Raw genomic sequence first — 18,340 nt, 5'->3', positions numbered from 1 at the left:
AGAGATCCGGGTGATCCCGGATCTCCCCTCCTTCCGCCGCGCCCTAAAGACATGGCTTTTTCAACAAGCGGGTCTGGCCTAGGGAATTTTAGTGGGGTTTTTAAGGGTATTTTAAAGGTTAATTTTAACGATTGGCCGCTTCAAATATTTTCTTTTAATTTGGTTTTAATGGATATTTATTGTACTGTGGTTTTATAAGCCTGTTAGCCGCCCTGAGTCCGGTGAGGAGAAGGGCGGGGTACAAATTAAATTATTATTATTATTATTATTATTATTATTAATTATGTGCCCCTCTTTCCACTTTTTATACTTGTCCTTTTTGTCCTTCAATTTATCGGAGTTATTTATGCAGCCATGGTGGTTTCTTTTTGACAACTGTTATTTTTCTTCTTCATTGGTATTGTATTAGATATGGCTTTTATAATCTTGCTTTTCAAAGTTTCCCAATCTTATTGGGTTGTTTTCCCCTTGAGGATTCTCATCCATGGAATCCTTCCCAAGCTCTCTCAAAGTTTTTTGAAATTAGCCCTCTTAAAGTCCAAGAGTCTAATTTGACTACTTCTAATGTTTGTGCTGGCATAATGTTGAATTCCAATATTGCATGATCACTCTCCCCTAAGATTCCTGTAGCTTCAACACTTTCTATTGTTTCATCTCTGTTAGTGAGAATTAAGTCCAATATGGCTAATCCCCTACTTCTCTTCCCTTTTCGGGAGACAAAGTTGTTTGCTAGGTTTGTCAGGAACCTGTTTGATCTTCCACTTGGTGCACAATTTGTCTCCCAGTTGATGTCAGGGTAGTTAAAGTCCCCCATTACTATTGTGATGTGCTTCCTATATATCTTAGTTAACTGACTAGCAAAAAATTCATCTATTTCCTCTGTTTAGTTTGTTGGTCTATAGGTTACACCTATGGCAATGCCATTTTTACCCCCTTTTATATTGACCCAAATGCTTTCAATACAGTTTTTATCATTGTTGTGCCCTATTCTGTAGAGATGTAGTTATTTCTTATGCATAGTGCAACTCCACCTCCTCTTTTATTTGGTCTATTTCTTTCAAGTAATTTAAATCTCTCTAGCTGTATATTCCATTTGTGGGTTTCCTCTCACCTAGTTTCCGTAATGGCAACAATATCAAATCTGTCCTCATTTACTTAAATTTCTAATTCACCTGGTTTATTTTTCATACTCTGTGCATTGGTGTATAGACATTTGAGCCCTTTTTGACTGACCTTATGTTTACTTTCTACATAGATGTTCTCTTTTCTACTCTTGCACTCATTATGCTCCCCTCCTTTCCATCCCAACAAAATAAGTTAGCTTGTCTTGCATAGCTTATCTATGTGCAGTAGATAGTAGAGTGCCAAAGTTCACCAATGTAATATTGGCTCTCAATAAGTGATAATTCAAGATAATGATTATAACTTATAAAATCCTGCTTAGCACAGGACCATATTACTTGTGTGACCACATGTCTCTCATTGCCTGTAGGCCAAAGGGTTGAGCATGCTCCAAGCCCTCTCTTTAAAGGAGTATTATCTTATAAGATGTGCCTTCTTTGTTGAGCTTGCCCTTTGGGAAGAGTTGTCTGCTCCCCTGAGACGTGGGTGTCCCCAACTCCTTTCACACAGCTGTGTAGACCTGGCTCTTTTCCTATGCATTTGAATTAGAAAAGGAATTAGTTGTTATCCCAAATTTGACTATATAGTTTGTATGTTATATGTCATGGGTATATTTGTAGGCTGCCTAGAATTATTGTTTGTAAGTTAGATGACTTTATATGCCAAAAATAAATATTTAATTTTATAAGTCAGTTGTGTAGATTTTAACATAATACTATTAAATGTATTGAATGTTTTCACATTTATTAAGGGCTGGATGAGATAGTATATGAGAAGTAAGTTCAAACAGAGATTTAGGCTAGATGCAATAATACTTTACTATTCGATAAATATATTTGTTTTCAAGAGAGTGCCAGCATTGTATCATAAGAAGCTGTAGTTTAAAATATCTTTTGAAATTAAATGCACAAGGGAATTTTATGTGTATACATTTCATAAGATAATTTATCTGCAAAACAATAGTTAAGTATTATAATATATGCATAGCTCGTAACATCATTTGGGTTGTCAAAGGTTTTTTGTACAAATGTTTTCAGATGTTCACTTATCCCCAGAAAATATCATGATCTCATCAGCTATTCAACAAAGACCACATCAGAGCTACACACTCCTTGAAGAAAATATGGATATGTCACATATAATTCATTGTATATTCATTACATTTCACAGCCAAGGACTAGGGGTGACATGATAGTACTGTTCCAATATTTGAGGGGCTCCTATAAAGATGAGGGGGTCAAACTATTTTCCAAAGCACCAAAAGACAAGACAAAAAAAATGGTTGGAAACAAACCAAGGAGAGAAGCAATCTAGAACTAAGGATAAATTTCCTAATGGCGAGAGCAATCAACCAATGCACTAGCTTGCCTTCAGAAGTTGAGGGTGCTTCATCGCTGGAGGCTTTCAAAAAGAGATTCAACAACCATTTGTCTGAAATGGTATAGGGTCCCCTGCTCAAGAATTGGACTAGAAGACCTCCGAGACTCCTTCCAGCGCTATTATTTTATGTGCTATGTTCTAAATGAGCAAAATGAGATTTTGCTGATGTTTGCATACACTTGAGAAGTTAGATATGAAACTGAAACAAGGCTTATAATTTAGTTTTTCATTAACTAGCTTTTCCCACCAAAATATACTAGGAAAACATATTTCCTGTCATTTCTCATTAGTTATATTTAACAATATATTCCTTTGGGAATTACATTGCAAACATAAATTTGATCTTTTAATGCAAGAAAAGCTTACATTCTTGGATAATTTTGTATTAAAAATTGTGATTAAATATTTAGAGTTGAGGTTGGTTTCACTGGATCTTACTTTGGATCTGTGTGGCTATTTTTAAAGCTTTTTATGGCTATACAGAGGTAGAAGGTTTTTTTTGCATTTATTCTTCAGGATACTTAATCTTGATTCTATTGCTGCATCTAAAATTTCACAATAAAATGAGGTTTGGGAAGAATTAATTGTTGCTTCTAAATCAATATTTTTTGTTTATAGTCAAAGAAGATTATGACATTGACATTAATAAATTGAATGACCTCTCAAATGAGCTTGGATGTCTACTCTGGAGAATCAGTGGAAAATTGTATTCTATAATGTGAAATCGGTTTTCTTTTTATCTTAATACAACAAACTTTAGGTGGTGTATACTGAACATCTTATAATGTTTTATAATCATATGTATGTAATTGCCTTCCTGCTGGAGATACATTTGAGAAATCGAAACATTAACTCTTATGTACTTATGACTATTGCCACATTTGGGACTTTAAATCAATAATTGCTGATTAAGGATGCACATCATATGCTTGACTGTGTCCCTGGCATTTGGTATCCATCAAGGCATCAAGAATTGATCTTCCTTCCATCCTTCTATAAATGTCAGGGCTTTTTATTCCATCTTTTTATTACATTTTAGTTAATTTAGCATAATAATCAAAAATGCACTTTTACTTCTTGGTGGCTTGCTACTGAAATTTGGTGGAACAAATATTAGAAACTATAAAAAAACATTTCAGAAGTTAATTTGTGTGCTCTGGGTGGATATTCCTGTATTAATTAAATAAAACAATATTTGTTCATCCTACTTTATAATATATAAAATATAGATAAATTCTAAGTTTTATATATTATATATATAAATATATATTTATATATTAAAATATATTTAATATATATTTATATATTAAATTCTAATATATAAAATATATTCTAATATTTATATATTAAATTCTAATATATAAAATATAGATAAATTCTAAGGTAGAAGATGAAGGGAAAAAATAAAGAGCAGAGTATTTAAATATCAACAAGTTCAAAGTATCCAGCATTGCATCAGATACAGCCAGCAGAATGGAAATGAATGAAGACATATGTGTTTCTTACCTTAAAGCAGGGGTGTCAAATTCGCAACATCATGTGACATGTCACGACGTATCATGCCTTTTTTCAATTGCAGGCAATGGAGTGGGCACAGTTTCGCTATGACGCATCTGACCCGCGGGCTGGCAGTTTGACACCCCTGCCTTAAAGCATCTTAAAAACTCTTTGAAACTGACTTTGCATGATTTTCATTATTCAGTTTTAAAGCATGCATTGTGCTCTGCTCCAATTTGTTCCCTTTCTCCTTTTCAGATATTAGAATTAGTTTTGGAGAGGGAAGAGTTTTGAAGATTTCCATAGGGATCACAAGGGCAAAGTGATTTTCATATATTCTCTGTATCCTTCAGAAACCATAGCACTGTAGTCTTCATTTGTTAATTCATTTAGAGAACAAAACTAAAGAATTGAAGTTTCTTTACTAATGAAATCAGGAAAAGCAGCTGATACTAGAACAGTGGTTCTCAACCTGTGGGTCGGGACCCCATTTGGGGTCGATCGACCATTTCATGGGGGTCGCCAAGCAAGGCTGTCCGCCATTTTTTCTGTCCATTTTTTTTGTCCGCCATTTTTTCCCCTTTTCCGGCGGGTGCCTTACCTCCCTTGGGCTGGGCCAGCTGGTGGTCGGCCTGCTCCGTCTCTGCCACTTGCCAGCTATGCCTCGGCCGGCGCAGGGGGTGGAACCATGCATGTGCTGCGCTCCTGGGCAGGGAAAGTCCTCAATTTACGACTGGTTGGGTAGTCCTCGACTTACGACTGGTTTAGTCCTCGACTTACGACCGGTTTAGTCCTCGAATTATGACCAGTTGGGGTCGTGGCATTAAAAAGGTTGAGAACCACTGTACTAGAAACTAGTAAAATGGTGTAAGAGGTGGGATGCAGATGCTAAAGCAAATTGCAGCTAGGATCAAAATTTCATTTTTTTAATTTAGGGAATTTGGGGAGAAGGTTAGATGTTTATATAAGTACATGTATAATATTTTTTAAATAAAACAGTTTTTGTTAACCCTATTATTTTAAAAAATAATAGTGCTATTACACACCTGCAATATTTATCAAACTGCACTACTTCCTTTACTCCTTCACCTTCCAAGTGTCCCTTATGTGGACTAAGAATTGAAAAAGTTAAAGAGGTGATGCCAATTTTTTTTGTTGTTAAATTCATCTCCAGGGTATAACTGGTTAAAAGGATAAACTAGAAGAGTCATTTAAAAGGTCATCTCTGCAGTGTTATCAGTCAGAATATGGTTATTACATAAGCTGGAGTATTTGATTTGTGGATGCTTACAATATTTCATTATCTCTGGAAGTTTATGGTTCCCATGTTTAAAAGCATATGACATGAAATTAAAGAATGCTGGAAGAATTTGTATTTAAGTTTTAAAAACTCATCACTAACATCATAGTGTTAGCTGAGATAAATATTATTTTTCAAGAATGATTACACCATATTCCTTCTGCAGATGAAAATAATCCTTTTTAACATACTATCAATTATCTAGACAATTTAGTACTTTAAGATTTTTGGACAATATTAGTATAACAAATTAATGACAATTAATGATATCAACATTAATATCTCATATAATATCTCATATAATTTATTCTGTATTTAATTTTGGGAATATTTCAGAACTTATTCTATTTTAGCTCTTATATTTGAAACTTTTAAAATTAAGAATGAAAATTAAATTCTACGGTAAGAAATAATTCAAAATAGAACCCCTAGGGGTAAAGATTTTACTGCTTTCTTTTATATGGATTGTCTTTCTGATATCTAAACTAGAAACTCCATTTTCAATAAGCAGACTGAAAGGTTTTTAACCACTTAAAATTTTAAATTAGTGCAAATCTGATTGAGATAACAATAATTATAAGCTGGATTTGTATTAAAAGTATCATTCAAATATTTTCTTTTTTGTGGTTAGTAAGGAGATTTATTTTTATTCATTTATTAAATGGGAATCTTTTCCATCTCACTATCTAAAGCAACCGTGGATGGAGTCCAGAGGTTCCAAGTTCCTTATAAGCAAATCTACAATATCACTTCCGGTGAAAGATGGCCAACTTACTACACACCCAGGGAAGGATCCTCAAGGGGTTTTTCTCTGAAATGTAGATTCTTCAACTATCAACAGAAGGAACTGGCTTTCCTTTAGTTTATATGACTCTCCTGGGTTATGGAAAATCCTAGAATTACCCCTCAAGATCCTCTAATACAGCAACAGGTCTGCAAGTAGCTTCAGGAGCTATGCTTCAAAGTAGCTTGTGTGCTGAAAGCTGGGGGATGAGGCTGCAATCAAGTCATGGTTGAAGAAGCAGTTTTGGAATTTATTTTTCAAATGGATAATAAGTTGTGCCTTTCACGTCTTAATTTTTAAGAACTATTAATTTTTATTAAGCTAAAAGAAGCTTTCTTAGCAACAGCCTATTATTCCTTTTTGAAGACCTGCATCATTTTGGGGATTTCTTTTTATTAAACAACAAGGAAGAAGGCTGCTAAGACAAGCTAAAATATAGAAGTTGAGCTATCTTTTTTTTAAAAAATGATGGAGAAATATAAGAGCAGAAAGTTATGGTTTTAGTTTATAATTTTAGTAATTTGTAGCTTAGTCTGCTTTGCTATGGGTGGCTAAAACTAAAACTTTCCTATTTTTATGATTCCTGATTGGTCAGCAATTCTTAAGTGATTTACAATAAAGCTATTCTTTGACTAAAGAGAGAGTTAAGAAGATGGAGGAGCAAATTATTAGAGATGTATTTGAAAAATCTTTAAATAAAATCCATCATCTCATAGAACAGCCTTGCTCCAAGAATGTTAAAAAGATTATTCAAACCACTTCAGAGATGTAAATATGTCTAGAAAGTTACCAAACGACAGAGGCAATTTCACAAGTATTTGACAATGCAGAGGAGTCAACTGTAATTTTGGAATATAAACCTGACCCCAATTTTTATTATGATGGTTTAAATAGAAGACTCTCAACACAATTGAAAGAAGAGCTCCAAGAAAATTTGCAACTTCTGAAAAGACAAGTTTGGGACTTTTTCCTCAAGGACATTAACGATGTTGAGAAATCCTTGAGAAAAAGAGAAGCTTATAGCTGCTTGACAGACATTCCAGGGAAGAAAAATATTTTAGTACATGAAGACAAGCTGGAAGGAGTGACTTAAACTTAATGAGTCAATTGGAATTAAGATGTATTTTCATCGGTTTGATATTTGTAATTGAAAAAAAGTCTTAATCTAAAGTTTGAAAATGTATTTTTTTCCTTTATATATAATGCTTAATTAATTCCTAAAGTTTGTAAAGTATTATCGAAAGCATATTTGAAAATATGTTAAAAGAAACTTAAAGAAAAAGATGTATTAGCTTAAAGAAAAATCTAGACCATTAAAAGGGATGTGTACAATAAAAAAAAATATTCTATGAAGGTAACTTGGATCTAAATTTAAGGAGTTAATTCGAGTTAGTTGGAATTTTATTGGTCTGAAAGGGAACTTTAAAGCAGTGGTTCTTAACCTGGGCGGTACCGCGCCCCAGGGGGTGATTTCATTTTTCAGGGGGGCGATGGAACGAAAAGGGGTGGCGTGGGGGCAATGGAACGAAAAGGGGGCGATAGGGGGGCGATGGAGTGAGATGTTTTAGGGACACTTTTGAGCCTTCCCCTGCAGCTCCGAGCGTCCTCCGCCATTTGTAGAGAGAGACAGAGAGAGGCACTTGTGCTTCTCTCTCTCTTTCTCTCTCATGCGGATTTGCCCCCTCGCAGGGCTCCTGATTGGCCCTGTGCCCGGGCGCCCCGCCCTCTGGGAGAAGCGCGGCCAGGAAGTCCCTTTCCCTGGCTGGCCCCGTCCGAGGTACACGTGGTCGGGGAACCGCACGGGGAAGCCTGGAATCCCCGCTGGGAGCAGCCTGCCAGAGCCTCTGCTGAGCAGGCCAGNAAAGAGAGAGGGAGAGGGGAAAGAGAAAAAGAGAGAGAGAGAAAGAGAGAGGAAGCGCAAGTGCCTCTCTCTCCCTCTCTCTTTCTCTCCTCACCTGGAGAAAGAAGGGGGAGGGAGGGAGAGGAAAGATTTGACCACCCACCCAGTCTGCTCTAAAGGCACAGTGAAAACACAGCCAGCACTCCCCCTGAAAATCTCTTATTTTCACTCATTTCAAGCTAGCAGTTGTGGTTCTACGTAGCTTGACTACCCTGTGATATATAGATTAAAATGTAATTATTAAAAGTCTCTGAATATTCAAACCTTGCCCAGCCCTCACATCCACAAAATTATTAACTTTATTCTGGGGGAGAGAAATGAAAGTTTATATAAATTTATTTCACATTTTAAGAGGTCTGCAGTATTGCAAAGTTGTGACTGAGAGGTTATGTTGGGGGAGGGGGGCGATGACAACTTCCTCATTGGCTCAAGGGGGCGATTCGTTCAAAAAGGTTAAGAACCACTGCTTTAAAGTATGTATGCTAAGAGGAAGTTTTTTAAAAAAGATGTATTAGAATGTTTTAATTTTAGAAATGTTTCAAAAGAAATGTTTTAAATGTTTTGGTGTTTTAAAATAGATTTTAAAAAAGTATTTTTCTCTTTAAGGTTAAAGAATCTAAAAGAATACAGTGAATTTTGTTAATATAAATGATGATAGTTTATAAAGATTATTAAGTGCAAATAGAAATACATATTATTTCAACAGCAAGGAAGATAAAACAGAAATGGTTAAATAGGTTCTAATCAAAGAGGATAATATATCTATTTTTTTTTATTTGGAGATCACTTCTCAATTTTGTGCTTGTGATGAAAAAAATGAATCTTTGACTTTGGTTTTGCTGATTAGATAGATTTGCTGTTATAGAAATGGGTAGTTATATACTAATGTGTAAAAGTAAAAAGTTGAAGTTGCAATATTGTTATCTTATACTGTGCTATAAAGAGTCGGAAGTCAATGTCTTTTTCTTTCTTCCCTTGTACCTCATATTTTCTTTTCCCCCTTCTTTTTTCTTCCCTTAATTTCCTATTTCTATTTTTCTTTGTATTTTATACATTGATAAAACAATAAAACTTGTATAAAAAATAAGCAAATCTACAATATATGTACCTACTATATTATACATGAGGGTATTATATATGGATATATTGTGCATATGTTTACCATGCCATTCAGTAGCATTGGAATAGAACAATGCATTGGAAGATATTACTATTGTTGTCTAGTTGCCAGGATTGCTGTTAACATCCTCAGGTAATTCATTGGTTTGGAAGACAGGGCTCCAGAGCATGATCTCAGTGTGTCACCTGTACATTCTATTTTGTCAGAAAATATGATTATCTGAGGGTAAATATGCATGAATAGATGTACAGAAGTAGTAGTCAATACATAGAGATCAGGGACAGGTCAGTTCCAATGCATTTAAGGTTAAAAGGCTACAGTTCGGGGTTAACATAGCCACTGGCATTTTCCAAAGCGTGATGGAGCGAATGCTCCTCAATATTCCAGGAGTTTGCCCTTACTTCGATGATGTCCTCATCGCTGGGGAATCATCTGAAAATCTGGCTGAAAGGCTTTGGGCCGTCTTGCTGCATTTCCGCCAAGCGGGACTGAAGCTAAAGCAAGACAAATGTAAAATTGGAGTCACCTCTACAGAGTTTCTGAGATTCCGTATTGATGCTGAAGGCATCCATCCTGCGGAATCCAAGCTCAAAGCAATTCAGCAGGCCCCAAGTCCCAAGTTGAAGAACGAACTTCAGGCTTTTCTGGGACTGTTAAACTTCATTCCTCCCTCACAAGGCTGCATTGGCTGAGCTGTTACACTGGCTCTTGGATAAACAGGCTCCATGGCAGTGGACAAAAGTCCATGAAAGGAGCTTTGCAGAGGTCAAGACCTTGCTGTCTTCAAATGTGGTTCTAGCACATTTCAATGAGCAACTGCCTGTGTGCATAGCCTGTGATGCATCCCCTTATGGGATTGGGGCTCTGTTAAGTCACTTAAAGGCTGATGGAATACAAGTCCCTGTAGCTTACTATTCTAGGACTCTATCACCTGCTGAGCGTAATTACCCGCAGATAGATAGAGAAGCCTTGGCCATAGTGGCTGGCATAAAATTTCCATGACTTTTTATATGGTCGCCATTTCACGGTCTTTACAGACCATAAGCCACTGCTGGGGTTGTTTACTACCAACAAGCAAACCCCACACATAATCTCTCCTAGAATGCTGAGATGGTCAATTTTTCTTTCTGCATATGACTACTCACTGGTTCACAAACCAGGCAAAGAAATGGGCCATGCAGATGGCCTCAGCAGACTACCTCTACAGCTAGTAGAGTCAGATCCTGCTCCAGCTAATCACATACTTTCCATTCAGGATTTGCCTGAGTTTCCCCTCAATGCTAGGGATGTGGCTGCAGAAACAGCCACTGATCACACGCTAACACGCATGTTGACATGGATGCTGTCAGGATGGCCTGACACATGTCCTGGCACAGAGTTCCAGAGTTTCTGGAAGAGGAAGTCCGAGCTATCCACCTTCAAGGGTTGTGTCCTATGGGGTAGCAGGGTAGTGATCTAAGCCTTATTGAGGACTAGAGTCTTGCTCTCTCTGCATGAGGGACATCCGAGAATTGTCCGGATGAAGGTGCTTGTGCACAGCCATCTTTAGTGGCCTGGGCTCGATAAAGAGATCGAGGCTCAGGTCCACGGGTGCAGTGTTTACCAACAGTCTAGGCCTGAAATGCCTCAGGCTTCTGTACATAGGTGGGAGGAGACACATGCCCCTTGGTTGAGGGTTCATATCAACTACGCTGGCCCCTTTCAGGGGCAATTCTTCCTTCTCCTCGTGGATAGCCATTCCAAGTGGCTAGAGGTCATTCCAATCTCCTCCACTACTACTGCCAGGACCATCCAGGTGTTGAGAAGAATCTTTGCCTCTCAAGGGCTTCCAGATGTCCTTGTCTCTGACAATGGACCCCAATTCACTTCTTCTGAGTTTCAGGCTTTTCTACAGGCCAACATGATCCGTCATGTCACATCTGCATCGTTTCATCCAGCATCCAACAGCGAGGCTGAGTGTATAGTGCGCACAACCAAAGATGCTTTAAAGAGGATCATTCACGGAAGCTGGCATCATAGGTTAGCTGACTTTTTTTTTTGCCACCACACCCCACTTTGCACAGCCACTAGAAAGAGCCCACTGAACTCTGCTGGGATCGCAGACTCATTACAAAACTGGACAGGTTGCACCCAGACCAGGTGGCTGCACAGGTGTCACAGCTGCGGGCACCTAGGAGACTACAGGTGGGCGATCCGGTCTGGGCAAGGAACTATGGACCTGGACATCTCTGGGTGACAGCAGTGTTCTGCAAAGTCACTGGGCCGCTGTCATATGAAGTGGCCTTGGATGATGGTCGTGTGTTACATCGACACATTGACCAACTGCGCTGGAGGCTTCCAAGCCACACATCTGCTCCTGACTCTGCTCTTGGGGGGGGAGGACCACGATTACAATCGTGGACCGCAGTCTCTCTGCGAAAGCGGAACTTCACAGGCACCAGTAAGGGGTTGTGACAATGAGGCGGCTCCTGACTCTGGCACAGACACCCGGTCCATGGGACATTGCTCGCAACCGGCTGTTCAGGCCATTCCATCTGCTGGTCTTGGGCTCATGGGACAGTGCTCCCAAGAGGGGTCCATTGTGGACTTGGGGAATCCCACCCCACCAAGGAACTCTGGTCTGGGTTTACAGGATCCGGCCAGTCAGCAGGATGGAAGGTCGCCTGAGTCTAGGGGGCATCAAAGACCTGGTCTGCCAAGCCTGGCAGGCGAGCTTGCAGGCCAGGCAATCACAACCGCTCCAACAAGGTCAGAGTGAGCCAGAGGTCCACCCAAGCACTTACAGGACTATGTAAGATTCCTGTCAGGAGGTGGGCAGGTTTAGGGGTACTTAGAAATCAGAACATGCTCAAAAGAACAAGTGTTCAATTTATAGTAATGCACAATAGTGAATATCATTGTGTTGTGAATAAAGAATTGACAAGGTATTAGATTTGTAGTATTGTAAAATATTAAGTACTATGTTTTGAAATAAGGGGGAGGGGTGTTATGTTTTGGGCCTGCTGAGTGACCATGTGGATGCCCGGGACCAGACAGGCTGTCTCCAGCCTATTGCCCATTCGCAAACCGGGAGAATCCGTTGTATTGATTGGTTGATACTGTCCCTGCAAAGGGGTATAAAAGGAATCCACACCATTTTGTGTTAGTTCTGTTGGAGATTAAAATAAAGAGAAGACTGTTGTTACTCCTGCCTCGTCTCAATGCCTTTACATCGAAAACAGAACAGTAACCTTTTCTCAGGAATTTATTGCTTTTTAAAAAGCATTCAATGAACATTATGCTATTAATTATTGTGAGATAAACCTAAGTAATCTGTTGGGCCTTGTTTTAGTTCATCTGCATAACATATGTTACAAGTAGAAAATTTAAGTGTTATATTGATTTATTAACTGATTTCTCTTCTTAATGTATGATATGAAATAGCATAGGCTGTCTTTTCAAGGTAAGAGTTATTTTATATTGCAAGGCATTTTGTTATTTTGTTTGCTGTAAAACAAATTGCAATCAGTAAACCTCATTATGTCCTTGGAGTATAAAGCAACAGATGGATATATTTATGTATTATTTGTGTTGCTTACATAAGGTAAGGTTAACATATGTCCAATACTTCCTGACAATTCTGTTTGTAGAATAAGAACACTGAATCTGCATGGAAATCTAATAATAACCAAAAAATAAAGCTACTCTCTTCCTTCCCCACATTACAATCAAGCTTTCCTATTTTCTTCCTTCTCCTCCAATTTCACCAGGATCCAAATCTTATCTCTTTTCTCTTTCTTCTCACTTCATGTTTCTTCTACCTCTTCTTATTAATGATAATGATTCAGGAAGAATTACTAATGTAGGTTTGAATAATATTGTATATAGAAATATGGGAATATTGATATATATTTGAATGAACGAGAAAGATTTGGCTGTGAAACTCTCCAAATGACTTTAAGCCATTACTCCCTTGCAGCCAATAGTATTTCCCAGAATGCCTGTATGGAGGATAAAATGAGGACTGAGTAACTTGCAAACAATCATTAGGTTTTATACAGGGCAAGGGAATGGCAGGGGATGGTGTTCTAGAAGATAGACATATGTCAGAAAAGATACACTTCCAAGGTTCCATAAAATGGCACACTTTAATTGAAGGGACATGGAGTATACATCTCCTGCGATGCATAGAAAGAACTGGAGAGAGGTGGCCCCATGCCAAGGAAGTTTTATAACTGACAACCATACCTTGAATCCAGCTGAAAGCACACTGGGAGCTGCTGTTTTTACTTGGTCTTTCAGATTTGATTTGCTTGTTCTAGAGGTGGGACAAGTGATACTGAAAACTCATTGCTCTATCAATATTCAATAATGTTTATAATTTAATTTCTTACACCACTTACATTTAATTACAGTGCAATATCAATATCTTACAACAACTTAGTCTTCTATCACACCTAAATTAGTGAATATGATTACCAATATGTAGACTTGATGGCGAAATTTAATTCTGTATGTAATCAACCAAAAGTAAAATTAACAGAAATTATTCAGTTATCAAAGCATCAGATTTGCAGATTTGCTTTACTTGCACTGGGAGTTTATTCTGGAATTGCAATTAAATCATTTTAAATTTAGTCTATTGATAGTATCAGTTCCATGTTTATTTATGACTTCTATTAATCCTTTCACCTTCCCTTCTGTCTTTTCAAAAACTGTACAGGCAAAAAAAAAAAAGGATTTTTGTTGCCAAATTTCAATAGCTTGGTTAAGATCATACAAGCTGTGCTGAGGAATCATTGTAGGAATCAACTTGTCTTAAGTTATATAAGTAGTTCATTTTATAATAATCAGCCAAGCATTCTGATGCTTGGGGACAAATCTAAAAATTTTCATGTTTAATACTGCATGTTATATATGTGTTCAATTACATTCAAGCATACCTTAGCTATTGCAACAGTGAAGACCATTTTAAAATGTGTATAATCCTGATTTGGTGTACTCAAATAACTACTTTTGAATGTCTCCACATGGTGGCCATTTTCAATGTATTTACACAGATATTTTTCAATGGTCTTGAGAACTTCAATTTCTTTCTGTAAGTTTACTTTATAATTTCCATGGTGCATTTTAGGTTGGTGGCAAGGCCCAGTTTCTATGACATTTTGCAGTCATTGAATAGTCAATCAAGTGTATCTTTTGGCAGAACTTCATATTAATAATGAAGAAAAAATATCATGAGAAGATGAAATAAATGTCTCTTCATTAACTCATTAGCAGGAAGAAAGGCCCATACATTTAACAATATGTTAAGTCACTATTGTATAATATGTTAATAAAAATAATCAGGAGAGATTATCTTATAACTGCATGAACTGATGTACAGTTTTCCATGTGTCAATTGAATATGTAAAAACCAGATCACACATTGCTTAAATATTTGCTTGCCTGTCTTGATATAAATATATAACATTTTGCTTTACTTAGCCTAAGCAGTACATAACTATTCAGCAATAATTTTATTTTCCTCTTTAGGGGCTGATGTTATCAATTTTGATGGCCATGCTGTATTACCGTACAGATTTGGACACAAGAAGAAAACATTGAAAACGCTGAAAGATGTCATCGCTTTGAAATTTAAAACCATTGAAAGTGAAGGTGTACTCTTTCACGGAGAAGGCCAGCAAGGAGATTATATCACCCTAGAACTGAAAAAGGCCAAACTGTTTCTTAATTTAAATTTAGGTATGGCTTAAAAAAACAAGAAATTGTCTATGCCTTAGCATTAGATTTATAACTCTAAATTTATCCCTTACCTTTTCTAAAAGAAAGAATTTAAATAAGTTTTTAGACAGAATGAACTTAGAATGATATAGATTTATTTTAGGAACATTTTATCTAGAAATGGAATCAAGTTTTTTTTTAGTTCAAGCCCACAGAGAAAAATATCACATTCCTGATTGTGATTTTTCAGTATACTAATCTGAAGTAAGGAGCCTGCTAGAGATCTGAAGTAGAGAATCTGTTCCATCTGTGGGCTTCTCCTTAACACCTTATGGGAGGAGGATGTCACTAAGTAGTTTTCAGTTCAGACTCTTTGGTATCAGCCTAGGACTGCTAAAGGCCCTATGGCAGGTATGTGGCAGAAATGTAGGGCTAGCAAACTCAGGGAGGGTTTATTATCTGCCAATGTTTTTTTTGGGGGGGGGCATTCTTTGTTTAACATAATCAATTAATATAGAAAACTTTGGCAATGTTACTTGTTATAGGAAAAAGGACTTCCGTGGGTACCACGTGATGGGAATGGAATGATACAAACCATCTCTACCCTAACTCTGATGTGTAATTTTCTAGGTTCCATCTCAAGTATCTAAGAACCAGATGATGCACATGAACAAATAAGCATAAATTTCAGGAATATGTGGATTGAAATATTCCTGAAATATATGCTAATTATTTGGATATAAAGCTAAGTGATTAGGTTATTTTTTATATTTAACAGTGCGAAACCCATCAGTTCTCCTATTTTGCATCACTATATTTTATTGCTTTTAGCTGGTTTTTCTTAACTGGCTTCTAATACTAACTGTAAAAAATTCAGAGATGACCTTGGAGAAGATACGAAAGAATGATTAAGAAACAACTAGCAGAAAAGATTGCTTAGTCTGGAAACTGAAGGAAACATTCTACACAAAGTCAAAATAACCCACCTTGATTTTGTTTAGTATAACATGGGGCAGAGATAAACTTTGACAGGTTTTCAAGTTTCTGAGGCAATGCCTTGCAATAATAAGGTAGCATTTCTTAATCTGGTTTACCTTAAAGGATTGACAAGGACAGAGGTGGCTGGTTTATAATATCTTGAGACAGTGGAACTTAATAAAGTAAGGCAGAGGAAAGAAGTGTGTTCTGTAACTTTTTTTGTATATTTCCCTTATCATAAAAATATTATCCACAAAACTGTTTAATAACAAAACAGACTCTCAGATGAGAAAAAAAGAGAACTAAATATCTCTAGATACAGTGATGACCAACAGACCAGTGACAAGCTTGGTCCAACAGAATAAGGAGAGGTCAAAGGTTTCCCATTGGACAGCTTCTCCATATGAAGAAATTGCATGATAAAGGTCATCTTGCAGGTCTGAGTGTCGTAGATGAGTGAAGGTGTCAACCATAGCTGAGCCTTTATAGACCCTGGGTTGTACTAGCTTTTTTATTTATTTATTTAATTTCTTTTCCAAATTTTAACATTTTATTAGATTATAGAATAAAATACAAAAATACAAAAACAAATAATAGGACACAATGGGGAGGGAAAAGTGAAAGAAAAGTAAGGAGGAGAAGCAGAAAAAGAAAAGAAAAAGCATTGACTTCCGACTCAGTCTGTTGCAGTAGAATAAAGTATTAACATCGAACCTAAACTTTTTACTTTTCCATAATAGTATAAACTAGCCATTTCTATGACAACAAATAAATCTAATCAGTAAAACCCAAAATAAAGTTTCATTTTTTTCCACCTCAAGCATAAAGTCCAGAAGTGGCCTCCAAGTAGAAAACAAAAATACTTATATTCTTTTCTTTAATTATAATGGTCAATTTGTCTATTTGTGCCAACTCTATCAGTTTCTGTAGCCATTTGTCCATAGTGGGAATCATTATGTCCTTCCATTTTTGTGCATTTTGTCCATTTTGCTGCTGTCAACATAAGATATGTTCCAATTTTTTTCCCAAGTCTTTATCCATTGAGCCCTCCAAAAAGTTTCTGGTTTCATCTTTATCTTTGTTTTAAGAATTTTCTTCTTTTTCTAATATAAATTTTATTGGTTTTAATAGGGTTAGGGATAAAATGGGATCGGGATTAGGATTGGGGTTTGGGTTGGGGTTAGGCTTGTGGTTGAGGTTTTCCCAGGTAACATTTTCAATATGTAGCAAATAGCATATTATCTGGGTACATGTATTTAACTAAGAATAATAGATGTAGTTAATTATCATAAAAGAATTAATCACTCAGTAGCTTTCTTCTTACTAATATATATTCAAAATTACATGTCACATTCCTTTCTCTCTGACTCGTTTTTCTAGCCATTGGTAAAAGTTATCCCATGTTCTAAAATAGACTGAGTCTTCTTTCTCTTTAATCTCTAAAGTCAATCTATCCATTTCTGCACATTCTAGAATTTTCTTAATTAGTAATTCTTCAGTTGATAAGTTTTCATTTTTCCAATATTGGTCAAATACAATTTTTGCTGCTGTTAATACAAGCAGTATTAGATACCTGCAATCTTTCTCATACTTGGCTCCTATTATTCCTAACAAAAACAGTTCTGGTTTAAAGTCTATTTGTTTTTTAGTCATCTTCTCCAACCATAAATGTATTTTAGTCCAATACCTTTTTGCTTTAGTGGTATAGGGTTTCCTGCCTGAGCAGGAGGTTGGACTAGATGACCTCTGAGGTCCCTTCCAACTTTATCGTTATTATTATTATTATTATTATTATTATTATTATTATTATTAGTAGTAGTAGTAGTAGTAGTAGTAGTAGTAGTAGTAGTAGTAGTAGTAGTAGTAGTAGTATCTGGCCCTTGTTTGCATTTCCAACAATTGTTTGAAGTATTTTTAAACATTTTCGCTAGTCTCACTGATGTCATGTGCCATCTTAAAACATTATGTATAGGTTTTCTTTATATGGTACTGCTTTAGTTAATTTAATATTTATTTCCCATAATTTTTGCCACTCTTCTAATTCTATAGTATGTCCAAAATTCTTTGCCCATATTATCATTGTTTATTTTGCTTGTTCTTCCTCCATCTTTAAATTTAATAGAAATCTATAGAGTTTCTTGATCAACTTTTCATCTGTTTTTAACAGTATCTCATCAAAGTCTGCCTGCTCTTTTTAAAAACCCGTTTTAACATCTTTTTCATTTCTCATTTGAATTTGCAGATATGGCCACCATGCTAAATCAATACCTTGTTCTTGTAATTCTTGTCTGTCTTTCAATTTTCCTTCATTATCCAAAATTTTATTTTATTTATTTATTTATTTTATTTTATTTTACAGGATTTATATGCCGCCCTTCTCCCCATGGGACTCAGGGCGGCTCACAGCATATTAAAACATCGTACAAAAAAATTTCCCCTACTAAAAACCAATTAAAACCCAAATATTGGTAGCTGTGGCTCTTTAAAATCGTTAAAAATTGTCCCTATTTAAAACTCACCCTAGGTCAGGCCCGCTTGTTGAAAAAGCCATGTCTT

The 18,340-nt window shown here is 36.4% G+C and overlaps 1 protein-coding gene across 1 annotated transcript in view; it reads left to right on the top strand.

The window, feature by feature from the left end:
- LOC107292955 (contactin-associated protein-like 2) overlaps nucleotides 1-18,340 on the top strand; it is a gene marked incomplete at its 3' end in the record, with an annotated part of 310,658 nt that overhangs the window by 239,261 nt on the left and 53,057 nt on the right. The window contains exon 5 of the mRNA XM_015822086.1: nucleotides 14,618-14,827. Within this exon, the coding sequence (XP_015677572.1) occupies nucleotides 14,618-14,827 (210 nt within the window). The remainder of the gene's footprint in view (nucleotides 1-14,617; nucleotides 14,828-18,340) is intronic.

Source organism: Protobothrops mucrosquamatus, unplaced genomic scaffold (genome assembly GCF_001527695.2).
Source record: "Protobothrops mucrosquamatus isolate PMUCROS unplaced genomic scaffold, P.Mucros_1.0 scaffold1460, whole genome shotgun sequence".
Lineage (NCBI taxonomy): Eukaryota > Metazoa > Chordata > Lepidosauria > Squamata > Viperidae > Protobothrops > Protobothrops mucrosquamatus.
This window is presented reverse-complemented; position numbering and strand designations above follow the sequence as displayed.